General features: G+C 48.1%; 1 protein-coding gene across 1 annotated transcript in view; it reads right to left on the bottom strand.

Moving 5' to 3' along the window:
* The window catches only part of MTREX (Mtr4 exosome RNA helicase), a 427,098-nt gene that overhangs the window by 66,690 nt on the left and 343,758 nt on the right, over positions 1 to 16,650 (bottom strand). The window contains 1 exon segment of the mRNA XM_030193130.1: positions 13,094 to 13,199. Coding sequence (XP_030048990.1) covers positions 13,094 to 13,199 — 106 coding nt within the window.

Raw genomic sequence — 16,650 nt, 5'->3', positions numbered from 1 at the left:
GCCGAGGCGGTATCCCTCGAACTCCGTGCCCTCTTGAGAGCAGAATCCACGACCGCTGAGTCATGGGGCAATTGGGGCCGCATGAGCTCTGGGTCGGAGTGGATCCTGTACTGGGACTCTGCTTTCTTGGGAATGGTGGGGTTAGTTAACGGTCTCACCCAGTTCCGGAGCAGCGTCTCCTTCAGGACATTGTGCAGCGGCACCGTGGAGGACTCTCTAGGTGGTGATGGATAGTCGAGGACCTCGAGCATCTCGGCCCTCGGCTCTTCCACAGAGACCACGGGGAAGGGAATGGTGATCGACATATCCCGCACAAAGGAGGCAAAGGAGAGGCTCTCAGGAGGTGAGAGCTTCCTCTCCGGTGAAGGCGTGGGGTCCGAGGGAAGGCCCGTAGACTCCTCTGAGGAGAAATATCTAGGGTCCTCCTCTTCCCCCCACGAGTCCTCGTCCTCGGTATCGGACATTAGCTCATGTAGCTGAGTCCTGTACCGGGCCCGGCTCGACGTCGAGGCACCGAGGTCTCGGTGTCGTCGAGCGGTGGACTCCCGCGCCGGCGGGGACGGAGCTCCCTCCATCGACGGGGACTCCACCTGCGTAGCAGTCGAGACCGGCACCGCAAGCGGCGGCGGTGTCGACAGCTCCGGCGCCGGGCTAGAGCTCGCCGGCGCCACAGTCATCGGCGCCGAGGGCGCAAGCACCCCCGGCGCCGGCACAGCCTGGCGCATCAGCCCTTCCAGGATCCCCGGAAGGATGGCTCTGAGGCACTCGTCCAGGCCCGCTGCCGGGAAAGGCGGTGGGGCCGGTAAGGGTGTCGGTGCCGGAAGCTGCTGGGAGCCAGGAGACGGCACCGAGGTGCCGGAACCCCGACGCGTCGGTACCTCCACAACCGACGGGGACCTCTCCTCTCGACGATGACGCTTCGGCGTCGACTCCTCTTCAGGATGCACCGAGGGCGTCCGGTGACGACGCTTTTTGTCCTTCTTTCGATGCACGTCACCGGCGCCGGAGGGCATGGAGGAGGAGGAGGTCGATCCCCCTCGGTCTCGAGGTACCGGGTCAGACAGAGTTCGGTCCCGTGGCTCACGAGCTGAGGGAGTGACCGGGGCCGACTGCCCACGCGGCCTCTCAACCCCACTCTCACCGGCGGACCGGCGGGCCGACGGGACCTGTTCTCCTGGGGTCGCTGCCATCGGTGCCGATGTCTCGGGCATCGATACCGGTACCGAAGAACCGGCCTTCGATACCGATGCCGTCGAGGTCGACGTCGAGGGGCCGGCGCAAGTTCCAAAAAGACGGTCCCGCAGAACTTGCCTCGCAACCTGAGTCCGTTTCCGGAGACCGAGACACAAAGCACACGACTTGAGATTGTGCTCCGGCCCGAGGCACTGGAGGCACCAAGCGTGGGTGTCGGTCTGCAAGATCGGTCGGCCGCAGCGACCACACTTTTTAAATCCACTCGGGACCTTCGAGGACATCGACGGAAAAATCGCGTCGGCGAAGTCAAAGTCGTCAATGGTGGCTAAAATCACACCACGAAAAAATAAACGACCGAGCGACCACTAGGCCGCAACGTAGCGTCCCCGCTGGAAGCGAGGGAAAAGGGGAGCGCGTGCTCCACACGCGCAGTCTTTTTTTTTTTTTGTAAAAAGAAAAGATAAGAAGAAAATTAAATTAAATTAACGAAGCGCGATCCGCGTATACGCGATCGCAAGAATCCGGCGGCTGAAGTAGAGAGAGCGGCAAGGCACGACTCTCTCCAGGCGCGGAAAAAAAGGAACTGGCGGGAGCGGTCGCGCACGGGCGGGAAGACGGCCGCGCATGCGCGGTGGGCGTGCCCTGCGTGCCGACCGTCCCGCGAAGCTTTTTCCGGTTGGTGGGGGCTGCCGCGGACGTCACCCAGTCGTGAGAACAAGCAGCCTGCTTGTCCTCGGAGAATGTCTGATACACTAGATGTTACCAAATGGAGTGGTGAAAAAGGTTATCAATGAAAGAATCTTGGGGGGGAGGGAGGGAATTTTTAGAAAATAGGTAGGAGAGAAGAGAGATATTCAATGAAAAACTTGTACTTTATTAGATAGTACTGAAACCACTGAAGTACAGTACCTAGAAAGGTTGAGATCATGGACAAAAAGCAACATTAAACTAAGACTACCTATAATGTCAAAAGTTGCAGAAAAATCTAGTGTAACAGAACCGACAGGCTTTCTTGGTACTGTGAATAGCTGAATCAGCACAAAGAATTGTTTCACTTGAGAATCATGACAAAGTAAAGCAAGACAAACAAAGGCAATACAATTTAGAAGAGGGTTAAGAGAAGACATTTTCAGAATAAAGGACACACACAAATATGGACTGAAGAGAAACAAAGATCGTACAAAAGACAAATGTGAATTAGGAAGTAAAGAAGTGATAAAGCAATGCTCTGGAGAAGACGAGGGAATAAGGTATTGAAAGAAGATGTGAAAGGGATGGGGTGCTTGAGAGACAAATATGGGAAAAGCATTAAAACTGGAAACCTTAAAAAATAAAGTTATAAAGTTATCTGGATAGACTAGAAGATGTAGATAGATGGAGTTTCAGAGCTCCCTTAGGAACTCTTGGTTTCCTTGTGACACACAATACAACTACGTGAGGGATCATGATAGGTCGCCAATACTCATACACCAAAGATACATTACCCCAGTAGTTTATCTGCCAGATCCTGGGTTGATGGGAACACAATTACATTTATTTAAAGTGCAATGCTCTGTACTTTGCTTCTTAACACTGTTTATTTCCTTGTAAGAATCTGGCAGGAAAAGACATACATCCCAAACACCACTAGAGACAATGTACACTATAATTCCAGGAAAAATACTCTATCATTGGCTTCACAGTGGGGTGGAGTGAGGGTGGGGGTAAGCCTAAACAAACTATATATATAAGAGAACAATTTTCAGGATTCCATCTGATCTTTCTGTGACATGTGGCAAATACAAGACATAATCCATCCACTCAGCTCAGTACAAAGTGTACACATACTTGTTTAATTCAAGGAGACATAACACATTCAAAAAAAGCCTAACTTCAGCAATACTTGCTGACAATTCAGATTAAGAGCACTGAAAATACAGAATACTCAGTATATTAGTAGAGATATTACTGCTTTGGTCAGATTGTACTTCCTTAAGACAATAACTAAAAGTTTTGAAATTAAACAGATTCATTCTAACGTATCAAAACTTCCTCACTCTCTAGGGAAGAATCACTGAGAAAGGTCTCTCACTCCTTTTGAGTTATGTTAGTGACCTGATAAATCTTTCTTTTAGATTATTGCTGGAAAAGACAGATTTCAGTCCTATCATTTTCAACAAGGGAGGATGACTTCTTGAAAAAAAAAAAATGGTGTGTTTTTCAGAGCACAATTTCTTTTCTAAATGAATTTTAAAGACTCAGCATTGCAAAATTTGGCCATGCCTGAGATATAGCTATACTGGGCTATAATCTGTTCAGGAAAGACAGGGTAGGAAAAAAGGGAGGGGGAATGGCACACAATTGCAGGACCTACAGGGTAAGGGAAGGCACTGTGGGTCACTCTGAGGGAATAGCAAATGTATTTACATTGGTGTGATATACAGGTCTCCTTCACAGACAGAAGAAATGGACAGAGATTTAACTGAAGACATTCAAACTATAGCTGTGAAAGGGGACATACTACTAATAGGTGATTTTAATGTGCCAGATGTTGATTGAGGTATCCCTATTTTGGGGTCTTTTAGAAGCAGAGAGATCCTGGAATCTCTACAGGGGGAACTATTCCAGTAGTTGGTATTGGAACCCACGTGGGATGGGGTCAGTGCTTACTAATGGGGAGAATGTTTCTGATGTTACATAAGTATTGCCATACTGGGAAAGACCAAAGGTCCATTGAGCCCAGCATCCTGTTTCCAACAGTGGCCAATCCAGGTCAGAAATACCCGGCAAGATTCCAAAAATGTACAAAACATTTTATACTGCTTATCCCAGAAATAGTGGATTTTCCCCAAGTTAATAACGATCTATGGACTTTTCCTTTAGGAAGCTGTCCAAATCTTTTTTAAACTCCGTTAAGCCTTTAACACATTCTCTGGCAACGAATTCCAGAGTTTAATTACATGTTGAGTGAAGAAAGATTTTCTCCGATTCGTTTTAAATTTACTACATAGTAGCTTTATCACATGCCCCCTAGTCCTAGTATTTTTGGAAAGCGTGGACGCTTCACATCTACCCGTTCAACTCCACTCATTATTTTATAGACCTCTATCATATCTCCCCTCAGCTGCCTTTTCTCCAAGCTGAAGAGCCCTAGCCGCTTTAGCCTTTCCTCATAGGAAGTCGTCCCATCCCCTTTATCATTTTCGTCGCCCTTCTCTGCACCTTTTCTAATTCCACTATATCTTTTTTGAGATGCGGCGACCAGAATTGAACACAATATTCAAGGTGCGGTTGCACCATGGAGCGATACAAAGGCATTATAACATCCTCATTTTTGTTTTCCATTCCTTTCCTAATAATACGTAACATTCTATTTCTTTCTTAGTCGCAGCAGCACACTGAGCAGAAGGTTTCAACGTATAGTAGGTGATCATCTGACATACAGAGTTCATTCAAATGTGAAATTTCTAGACTTAAAAAAAACTAACTTTGTTCAAATGAGGGATTACTTCAAGGAATTGTTGTCTGGATGGGAATATCAGGAAGAAGTTGGAAAGCTGTAGGCAAAACTGAAAGGAGCTGTTGGAAGGGCAAAAGACCTTTTTGTAAGGAAAGCAGATAAAAGGAAATACAGAAGGCAGTTTTGGTTCTCAACAGTAAGCTGAAAGGGTAAGGAAAAAGAGGTTAGCCTTTACAAACTCAGGAGATCACAGAAAGAAAAAGACAGGCAACAATAACTGCATAGCCAGAGGGACCCTCATCCAGGACTGCCACAGGGGAATCAGAGGAGAGTAATCTACTTCACGGTTGTATCTGTTCAGTGGCAACAAATTGTCCTATGTGTTTCAAGGAAGCATTAAGGTGACATACATAGTAGATGACGGCAGATAAAGACCTGTATGGTCCATCCAGTTTGCCCAACAGTTCATAACATAAGGTATGATGTGATACTTCATATTTGATCTCGATTTGTCTTTGCTATTTTTAGGGTAAGGGCATGATCCGGCTCCTTCTGCTGTTTGGGTGCCACTTTCCGATGTAGAAAGGGCAGCCTATCCTTATTCGATCACTGAGAGATGCATATCTCATGCAGAGATTTCCGGGGTACCCTAGCATCCCTCGAAGCAGCATCTGCAGTAAGAGGGTTCCCCTTGTTCAATTTCAAAAAAGATTTAATTTCCTTAGGTGTGGAGTTTAATCTTAACATTCCTCTTCTCATAGTTAACACCAACTATAAGTTGCTGTAAATTGCAAATGAGTGGACAATTTATATCTAACATATGAACTCATCCAAATTCTCTTGTGTCTCCTCCCTCAAAATCTCTTCCATTTTATAACAGTTTAAAATTTAAATTGTGTTAACGTATTTATTGTTCTAGGACTGTACTCTGAAGTAGGGCATGGCGAAACACGGTTCATGTTGGTGGCGGTTCCTTGATAGAGATAAGTTAATTGTATTAAATTAGTTGAACAAATACAAGTTCAAAGACAAGTTTGATTATATATATATATATATATATTCAAAAAATTCTTTCACAAGAACAAAACATACAATGATGATATTAGAATTCAAGGATCAGTGAGGAGGCAGGCGAGCCACGGGATTATTAGTACCCGTGTGACATGAGTCACAACTGAGGTCCATACTAGCTGTTGGCGTCCACTGTTATACTAATTATTCAATTTACCCATACATTTAAGCATCTGATTCTAAACAGCCAACGCACTTTGTTAAGGAAACTAGGGGATTTACTTACTATTTCACACAATTCTAAATTAGTCATTCAGGTGGCAGTTCTAGAACTGTGCACGTACTTGGGCACCCCAAAGGCTGCATGGTGGAGCTTATTCTATAATAGGTAACATGGTATCGGCACACTTAACATTTAGGTGCTCATATTTACTCTAACCATAAAGTACAGGTGGCTAGGACACATTATGTACAGTGTTCTGTAAGTTACACACATAAGCGGAAGCCCCACCCCTGTGTACACTCCTTGCAAATATATGCTATCTAAGTTACACAGGTATTTGAGGAATACGCTGAGACACCTTACTAGCAGTTATGTGGTTGTGTGTGCACATATGCACATTAAATGCTAGTATTCTAAACATTTACATACATAATACACATGCAAATGTGGGTGCCTAGGTTATAGAATTGACCTTATACTTTATTTTGTACATTATTTTGTCTCAAGAAACATGGAATTGTTTAATTTATACCCTTTCTATTGTATAAGAAAAGACTGGCTTCAATCAATCAAGGCTATCACATGAGATACCTGGTGACGCTGGCAATAACAGTGTGATTCATTGCTGATTAAATCAAGACACGTCGATACAGCTATGGCGAACCTTTGGCCACAGTTGGTGTGGTTTGCGGCATGAGTTTTTGTAAAACAGTACACATCTTTTGAAAAAGCCAAGTTTTTGCACTTTTTCCATATATTTTTTAGTCACTGTTATATGGTAACCAGCTGTTGTTATCATAGCAGATAGATTTAATGATCTGATTGGTAAAGGAGTTTTTTGTGTCGATGACTAGAACCACCCTTTAATTCCTGCTATAAAAGAAATCTTAACACAGGTTGAGTTCTGAGGCTTTTTTCCCTTTACATCGATCACACTATGCTGCTAAACTATTGCTTATATTACAAATGGAAATTTATCCCTAGCTTTGAGAAGAGTGTTTTTTGGAATTGAATATTTGTAACTGCCATTATTATACTTGGGATTCAGAAATCTTCTCAGCACTATACATACTACAACATGTGACAACGGGCTCAAATACAGAATGAAAGCTGTATTGTCCAGAAAGCCGTATTTTATTACTCTTTGGATAAAAGGCAGCATACATCAGTCTTTACTATAACGTATAAGAGATCAAAATATCCGATTGCACATTCTTTTATAGTCTTATTCTTTGTCTCTTTTCTCTTGAATTTTTACCCTTTTGGAATGAGAGATGTGCAAAGCGAAAGCTACATACCTGTAGAAGGTATTCTCAGAGGACAGCAGGCTGATTGTTCTCACTGATGGGGTGACGTCCATGGCAGCCCCTAGAATCGGAGATCTTCACTAGCAAAAGCGTTTGCTAGCCCTCGCGCATGCGTGACCATCTTCGCGCCCAAACGCGCTCGTGTTCGTCAGTCCAGTACATAGCAAAGACAAACACAAGGGAAGACACAACTCCAAAGGGGAGGCGGGCGGGTTGGTGAGAACAATCAGCCTGCTGTCCTCGGAGAATACCTTCTACAGGTATGTAGCTTTCGCTTTCTCCAAGGACAAGGCTGCTTGTTCTCACTGATGGGGTATCCCTAGCCCCCAGGCTCACTCAAAACAATAAACATTGGTCAATTGGGCCTTGCAACGGCGAGGACACAACTGAGATTGACCTAAACTGAACCAACTAACTGAGAGTGCAGCCTGGAACAAAATTAAAATGGGCATAGGGGGGTGGAGTTGGATTCTAAACCCCGAACAGATTCTGCAGCACCGACTGCCCGAACCGACTGTCGCGTCAGGTATTCTGCTGTAGGCAGTAATGCGATGTGAATGTGTGGACAGATGACCACGTCGCAGCCTTGCAAATCTCTTCAATAGTGGCTGACTTCAAGTGGGCCACTGACGCTGCCATGGCTCTGACACTATGAGCTGTGACATGACCCTCAAGAGTCAGTCCAGCTTGGGTGTAAGCGAAGGAGATGCAATCTGCTAGCCAATTTGAGATGGTGCGTTTCCCGACAGCCACTCCCCTCCTGTTGGGATCAAAAGAAACAAACATTTGGGCGGACTGTCTGTGGGGCTGTGTCTGCTCCAGATAGAAGGCCAATGCTCGCTTGCAGTCCAATGTGTGCAGTTGACGTTCAGCAGGGCGGGTATGCGAACGGGGAAAGAATGTTGGCAAGACAACTGACTGGTTCAGATGGAACTCCGACACCACCTTTGGCAAGAACTTAGGGTGAGTGCGGAGGACTACTCTGTTATGATGAAATTTGGTATAAGGAGCATGAGCTACCAAGGCTAGAAGCTCACTGACTCTGCGAGCTGAAGTAACTGCCACCAAGAAAATGACCTTCCAGGTCAAGTACTTCAGATGGCAAGAATTCAGTGGCTCAAAAGGAGGTTTCATCAGCTGGGTGAGAACGACATTGAGATCCCATGACACTGTAGGAGGTTTGATGGGGGGCTTTGACAAAAGCAAACCTCTCAAGAAGCAAACAACTAAAGGCTGTCCAGAAATCGGCTTACCTTCCACACGATAATGGTATGCACTAATAGCACTAAGATGAACCCTTACAGAGTTGGTTTTAAGACCAGACTCCGACAAGTGTAGAAGGTATTCAAGCAGGGTCTGTGTAGGACACAAGCGAGGATCCAGGGCCTTGCTGTCACACCAGACGGCAAACCTCCTCCATAAAAAGAAGTAACTCCTCTTAGTGGAGTCTTTTCTGGAAGCAAGTAACATACGGGAGACACCTTCTGAGAGACCCAAGGAGGCAAAATCTACGCTCTCAACATCCAGGCCGTGAGAGCTAGGGACCGGAGGTTGGTATGCAGAAGCGCCCCCCTCGTTCTGGAAAACACTCCAATCTCCATGGTTCTTCGGAGGACAACTCCAGAAAGAGAGGGAACCAGATCTGACGCGGCCAAAAGGGAGCGATCAGAATCATGGTGCCTTGATCTTGCTTGAGTTTCAACAAAGTCTTCCCCCCACCAAAGGTATGGGAGGATAAGCATACAGGAGGCCCTCTCCCCAATGCAGGAGAAAAGCATCCGACGCTAATCTGCCGTGGGCTTGAAGTCTGGAACAGAACTGAGGGACTTTGTGATTGGCCCGAGTAGCAAAAAGATCCACCAAGGGGGTGCCAAACGCTTGGAAGATCTGTCGTACCACTCTGGAATTGAGCGACCACTCGTGAGGTTGCATAATACTGCTCAACCTGTCGGCCAGACTGTTGTTTACGCCTGCCAGATATGTGGCCTGAAGAAACATGCCGTACCAACGAGCCCAAAGCCACATTCTGACGGCCTCCTAACACAGAGGGCGAGATCCGGTGCCCCCCCTGCTTGTTGATGTAATACATGGCAACCTGATTGTCTGTCTGGATTTGAATAATTTGATTAGACAGCCGATCCTTGAAAGCCTTGAATTCGAGTTTCTGAACTGGAAGAAGGTGGGACTTTGGATAATTTATCACAAATCCTAGCAGCTCCAAGAGTCGAATAGTCATCTGCATGGACTGTGGAGCTCCTGCCTCAGAGGTGTTCTTCACCAGCCAATCGTCGAGATAAGGGAACACGTGCACTCCCAGTCTGCGTAGAGACGCCGCTACAACAGCCAGGCATTTGGTAAATACCATGGGCGCGGAGGCGAGACCAAAGGGTAGCACACAGTACTGAAAATGCCGTGTTCCCAGGCGGAATCGAAGATACTGTCTGTGAGCTGGTAGTATCAGGATGTGAGTGTAAGCATCCTTTAAGTCCAGAGAGCATAGCCAATCGTTCGCCTGAATCATGGGAAGAAGGGTGCCCAGGGAAAGCATCCTAAACTTTTCTCGGACCAGATATTTGTTCAGGGCCCTTAGGTCTAGGATGGACGCATCCCCCCTGTTTTCTTTTCCACAAGGAAGTACCTGGAATAGAATCCCAGCCCCTCTTTCCCCGGTGGCACGGGCTCGACTGCATTGGCGCTGAGAAGGGCGGAGAGTTCCTCTGCAAGTACCTGCTTGTGCTGGAAGCTGAAGGACTGAGCTCCCGGTGGGCAATTTGGAGGCTTTGTGATCAAATTGAGGGAGTATCCCAACCGGACTATCTGAAGAACCCACTGGTCGGAGGTTACGAGAGGCCACCTTTGGTGAAAAAATTTTAACCTCCCCCCGACCGGTAGATCCCTGGCTTTTGCTGGGGAGCCGCAGGGGCCTGCTGGGTCGCACGCTGTTGACGGGAACGAGCGCACTGGGGTTTTGCCTGGGCAGCAGGCTGGCGAGAGGGAGGATTGTACCTATGCTTACTCAAATAGCGAACAGTCCTCCTTCTGTCATAAAAACGTCTACCAGTTGAGGCAGAAGCTGAAGGCGTCCGACGGGAGAATTTGTCGAAAGCGGTGTCCCGCTGGTGGAGCTGCTCTACCACCTGTTCGACCGTTTCTCCAAAAATATTATCCCCCCGGCAAGGAGAAACTGCAGTCCACTGCTGAAGTCTATTCTCCAGGTCGGAGGCACGCAGCCATGAGAGTCTGCGCATCACCACACCTTGAGCAGCAGCCCTGGACGCGACATCAAAAGTATTGTAAACACCCCTGGCCAGGAATTTATGACACGCCTTCAGCTGCCTGACCACCTGCTGAAAAGGCTTGGCTTGCTCAGAAAGGAGCTTATCCACCAACTCCGCCAACTGCCGCACATTATTCCGCATATGAATGCTCGTGTAGAGGTGGTAGGATTGGATTTTGGAGATGAGCATTGAAGAATGGTAGGCCTTCCTCCCAAAAGAATCCAAAGGTTTTAGAGTCTCTGCCCGGGGGCGCCGAAGCATACTCCCTAGAACTCCTGACCTTCTTAAGGGCCAGATGCACTACTCCAGAGTTGTGAGGCAACTGAGTCCACATCAACTCTGGATCCCCATGGATCCGATACTGGGACTCGATCTTCTTGGGAATGTGGGGATTAGTTAGCGACTTCGCCCAGTTCGCCAGCAATGTCTTCTTGAAGACATGATGCATGGGTACTGTGGACAATTCCTTAGGTGGCGAAGGATAGTCCTAAAGCTCAAACATTTCAGCCCTTGGCTCATCCTCCGTAACCACAGGGAAGGGCATGGCCGTAGACATTTCCTGGACAAAGGCTGCGAAAGATAGGCTTCTTGGGAGGAGAAAGCTGTCTTTCAGGAGAGGGAGTAGGGTCAGAAGGAAGACCGTCAGACTCCTCGTCAGAGAAACATCTGATGTCTTCCTCTGCATCCCAAGAGGCCTCACCATCGGTATCAGACACGAGTTCATGAACCTCTGTCCAAAGCCGTGCCCGCCTCAACTCCGTGGAAACATGGGCACGGTGAGAACGTCGAGAAGAGGACTCCCGTACCGGCGGCAATGAAGCTCCCCCTCCATCAATGACGTCGGGGAGTCCGCCTGGGAGGCAGCCGATGCAGGTACCGCAAGCGGTACCGGTATTGGAGACCTCACCATGGGCATGGGGCCAGCCGTGGCCTCACTCAACGGCACCGGCGGCGCAAGCACCCCCAGTACCGGAGAAGGGCGCAACAGCTCCTCCAGGATCCCTGGAAGAATGGCCCGGAGGCTCTCGTTCGGAGCGGCTGTCGAGGAAGGCAGGGAGTCCGGCACAGGCGATGAGCTCAAAATCTGTCCGGGACGTGGAGGCGGTACCGGGCTGTACAGGGTAGAGCGCATCGACACCTCCTGGATGGAGGGTGAGCGGTCCTCCCGGCGTTGATGCTTAGAGGGTGCCAATTCCCTTGGCGACCCAGAGCTCTCGGTACCACGTCTGGAAGGTGACCGGTGCCGATGCTTCTTTGCCTTCACACGAAGCATGTCACCGGAACCTCCCGGTACCGAAGAGGAGGACGTCAAATCCAAACGCCTCTTTCTCGGGGCCGGGTCTGAAGAAGGTTGATCCCGGGAGGGGGGGGGGGGGGGGGGGGGCTGTACCGCAGGAGCCCTCGAGGTAGGCGGAGACCTACTTAAGGGCTCACTGCCACCAGCAGGGGAATGGACAGCCCTCACCTGCGCTCCGGAAGAAGAGGCACCCTCCGACAACATCAGTACCAACGATGATCCCGGTACCATAGACGTTGAAGCACCGGTCGATGACCTCGGTACCGCAGACGTCAATGCACCGGCCGATGACCTCGATACTGTAGACGTCGATACACCGGGCGAGGCCCCGAACAAAGAGTTCCATTGGGCCAATCTCGCTACCTAAGTTCTCTTCTTCAACAGAAGACAGAGATTGCAGGCTTGAGGACGATGCCCAGCCCCAGACACTGAAGGCATGAAACGTGCCTATCAATGAGCGAGATAACCCGGCTGCAGTGGGTGCACTTTAGAAGCCGCTGGGAGGCTTTGATGACATGGGCAGAAAAATCACACCGGCAAAGTCAAAATTCGCGATGATGGCAATGGGCACCAAAAAATAGGGCAAAAGGGCCACTTCCGAAAGCAAAAGGAAACTTAACGGGGAAAAACTCGAAAATAAGGGTTTTTTTTTTTAACAAAACACAAACAACACGATGGAGAAGAAAAACGTAAGACTTCCGAACAGAAGAACGCGGCGAAAGGCGCGAGGGTCTCCTCAGGGCACAGACCGACCGAAAAAACAGTCGTCCTGAGCCGTGGATAAAAGAAGACTGACGAACACGAGCGCGTTCGGGCGGGAAGACGGTCGCGCATGCGCAGTATGCGTGCACGCGTGAAGGCTAGCGAACGCTTTTGTTAATGAAGATCTCCGATTCAAGGGGCTGCCGTGGACGTCACCCCATCAGTGAGAACAAGCAGCCTGCTTGTCCTCGGAGAACTTTCATTATGGTCACATCCCGTATGTTAAAAGTTCTGCTTCATGTTTATTCACTAGTTATTATGAAGCGCTGCGTACGACTGGTAGCGCTATAGAAATGATGTATAGTAGTAGTAGTTCACATGGCAGTTACATTACTTGTGTCTATGTTGCTTGCAGGAGACAGTAATAAAGGTCAGAAGAGCAGCACCATATAATGGGAGGGGCTGGAGGAGTTTTATGTATCTGAACAAAAGGACTATTCTGCAGTTGTGTTAGCCACCCAAATACGGCAAAACTATGCTTTGCCAATGACAAGTAAATGAAGCTCCAGCAGCTTCACTTCTTCCATGAGATCAACCCTTTAAAGCATGTATAAAATACCAGAGTTTTGGAAAGTTACTTACATTCTCTTGGAACACGAAGCAGCTTAATAAAGCAGTTGCTTGTTCAGCAGTGAGGTCATTGAACAGTCCATTAAACATCATCTCTGTAAGCAACAGCTCGTCAGCACTGTACAGCAGAAAAGGAAAACAAGACAAAATGAAGACGACTGCAAACATTATTTCAGAGGAATTCTCTAGATTCATGCATCACACTGACAATTTAGACTTGAAGTTAACATAGCCTTGTGGTTAGTGCAGTGAGCTTTGATCCTGGTGAACTGGATTCAATTCCCACTGCAGCTCCTTGTGACTCTGGGCAAGTCACTTAACCCTCCACTGCCCCAGGTACAAAAATAAGTACCTTCATATAATATATAAACCGCTTTGAATGTGACCACAGAAAGGTGGTATATCAAGTCCCATCCCCTGGAGTGGAGGACTAGCCTAGTGATTAGTGCAGTGGACTTTGATCCTAGGGAACTGGGTTTGATTCCCACTGCAGCTCCTTGTGACTCTGGACGTCTATTGCCTCAGGTACAAATAAATATTTTTTTTGTTACATTTGTACCCCGCGCTTTCCCACTCATGGCAGGCTCAATGCGGCTTACATGGGGCAATGGAGGGTTAAGTGACTTGCCCAGAGTCACAAGGAGCTGCCTGTGCCTGAAGTGGGAATCGAACTCAGTTCCTCAGTTACCCAGGACCAAAGTCCACCACCCTAACCACTAGGCCACTCCAAATACCTGTATATACTATGTAAACCACTTTGAATATAGTTGCAAAAACACAGAAAGGTGGTATATCCATCAAATCATGATCATAGTATTTATTTATTAAGATTTATTTACCACCTTTTTGAAGGCATTCACTCAAGGCGGTATATAGCAAGAATAAGTCAAAGATAAGCAATAGACGATTACAGCAGTAAAAATATTCAAACAACAATACAAAGTATGGCATAGTATGCTACATTACAATGTCAATACAGTACAGAATAAAACATTTTAATATACAGAATAGGGTGTAAGCAAAGATAGAACATATAGATAGCTAATATAGAGTAACAGGAGTAAGAAAATAAGTGGATTAATTAGGAGCAAATGAGGTCAGAAAGATGCCTGAACATTATCATTATCAATTATAAAATCCCAGGGGAGAGGTACTCCAACATGCAAAAATAAACAGTAGTCATCCCTAAGGGGTAAATAGGACATTCAAAAAAGGATTACACACTCAAAGAAATATATTATCAAACAAATTAAATTGAGTGGAGGAGTGGCCTAGTGGTTAGGGTGGTGGACTTTGGTCCTGGGGAACTGAGTTTGATTCCCACTTCAGGCACAGGCAGCTCCTTGTGACTATGGGCAAGTCACTTAACCCTCCATTGCCCCATGTAAGCCGCATTGAGCCTGCCATGAGTGGGAAAGCGCGGGGTACAAATAGCGAATGCTACATACCTGTAGAAGGTATTCTCCGAGGACAGCAGGCTGATTGTTCTCACTGATGGGTGACGTCCACGGCAGCCCCTCCAATCGGAAACTTCACTAGCAAAGGCCTTTGCTAGTCCTCGTGCGCCCATGCGCACCGCGCCCGAACCGGCTCGTGTTCGTCAGTCCCATATGTAGCAAGACAAAACAAGGGAAGTCACAACTCCAAAGGGGAGGCGGGCGGGTATGTGAGAACAATCAGCCTGCTGTCCTCGGAGAATACCTTCTACAGGTATGTAGCATTCGCTTTCTCCGAGGACAAGCAGGCTGCTTGTTCTCACTAATGGGGTATCCCTAGCCCCCAGGCTCACTCAAAACAACAAACATGGTCAATTGGGCCTCGCAACGGCGAGGACATAACTGAGATTGACCTAACAATTTATCCAACTAACAGAGTGCAGCCTGGAACAGAATAAACATGGGCCTAGGGGGGTGGAGTTGGATTCTAAACCCCGAACAGATTCTGAAGCACTGACTGCCCGAACCGACTGTCGCGTCGGGTAATCTGCTGCAGGCAGTAATGAGATGTGAATGTGTGGACAGATGACCACGTCGCAGCTTTGCAAATCTCTTATGAGCCGTGACATGACCCTCAAGAGCCAGCCCAGCCTGGGCGTAAGTGAAGGAAATGCAATCTGCTAGCCAATTGGATATGGTGCGTTTCCCCACAGCCACTCCCCTCCTGTTGGGATCAAAAGAAACAAACAATTGGGCGGACTGTCTGTTGGGCTGTGTCCGCTCCAGATAGAAGGCCAATGCTCTTTTGCAGTCCAATGTGTGCAGCTGATGTTCAGCAGGGCAGGAATTAGGACGGGGAAAGAATGTTGGCAAGACAATTGACTGGTTCAGATGGAACTCCGACAGAACCTTTGGCAAGAACTTAGGGTGAGTGCGGAGGACTACTCTGTTATGATGAAATTTGGTATAAGGGGCCTGGGCTACCAGGGCCTGAAGCTCACTGACTCTACGAGCTGAAGTAACTGCCACCAAGAAAATGACCTTCCAGGTCAAGTACTTCAGATGGCAGGAGTTCAGTGGCTCAAAAGGAGGTTTCATCAGCTGGGTGAGAACGACATTGAGATCCCATGACACTGTAGGAGGTTTGATGGGGGGCTTTGACAAAAGCAAACCTCTCATGAAGCGAACTAAAGGCTGTCCTGAGATCGGCTTACCTTCCACACGGTAATGGTATGCACTGATTGCACTAAGGTGAACCCTTACAGAGTTGGTCTTGAGACCAGACTCAGACAAGTGCAGAAGGTATTCAAGCAGGGTCTGTGTAGGACAAGAGCGAGGATCTAGGGCCTTGCTGTCACACCAGACGGCAAACCTCCTCCATAGAAAGAAGTAACTCCTCTTAGTGGAATCTTTCCTGGAAGCAAGCAAGATGCGGGAGACACCCTCTGACAGACCCAAAGAGGCAAAGTCTACGCTCTCAACATCCAGGCCATGAGAGCCAGAGACCGGAGGCTGGGATGCAGAAGCGCCCCTTCGTCCTGTGTGATGAGGGTCGGAAAACACTCCAATCTCCACGGTTCTTCGGAGGACAACTCCAGAAGAAGAGGGAACCAGATCTGACGCGGCCAAATCGGAGCAATCAGAATCATGGTGCCTCGGTCTTGCTTGAGTTTCAACAAAGTCTTCCCCACCAGAGGTATGGGAGGATAAGCATACAGCAGACCTTCCCCCCAGTCCAGGAGGAAGGCATCCGATGCCAGTCTGCCGTGGGCCTGAAGCCTGGAACAGAACTGAGGGACTTTGTGGTTGGCTCGAGATGCAAAGAGATCTACCAAGGGGGTGCCCCACACCTGGAAGATCTGTCGCACTACACGGGAATTGAGCGACCACTCGTGAGGTTGCATAATCCTGCTCAACCTGTCGGCCAGACTGTTGTTTACGCCAGCCAGATAAGTGGCTTGGAGCACCATGCCGTGACGGCGAGCCCAGAGCCACATGCTGACGGCTTCCTGACACAGGGGGCGAGATCCGGTGCCCCCCTGCTTATTGATGTAATACATGGCAACCTGGTTGTCTGTCTGAATTTGGATAATTTGGTGGGACAGCCGATCTCTGAAAGCCTTCAGCGCGTTC

Source organism: Microcaecilia unicolor, chromosome 2 (genome assembly GCF_901765095.1).
Source record: "Microcaecilia unicolor chromosome 2, aMicUni1.1, whole genome shotgun sequence".
Lineage (NCBI taxonomy): Eukaryota > Metazoa > Chordata > Amphibia > Gymnophiona > Siphonopidae > Microcaecilia > Microcaecilia unicolor.
This window is presented reverse-complemented; position numbering and strand designations above follow the sequence as displayed.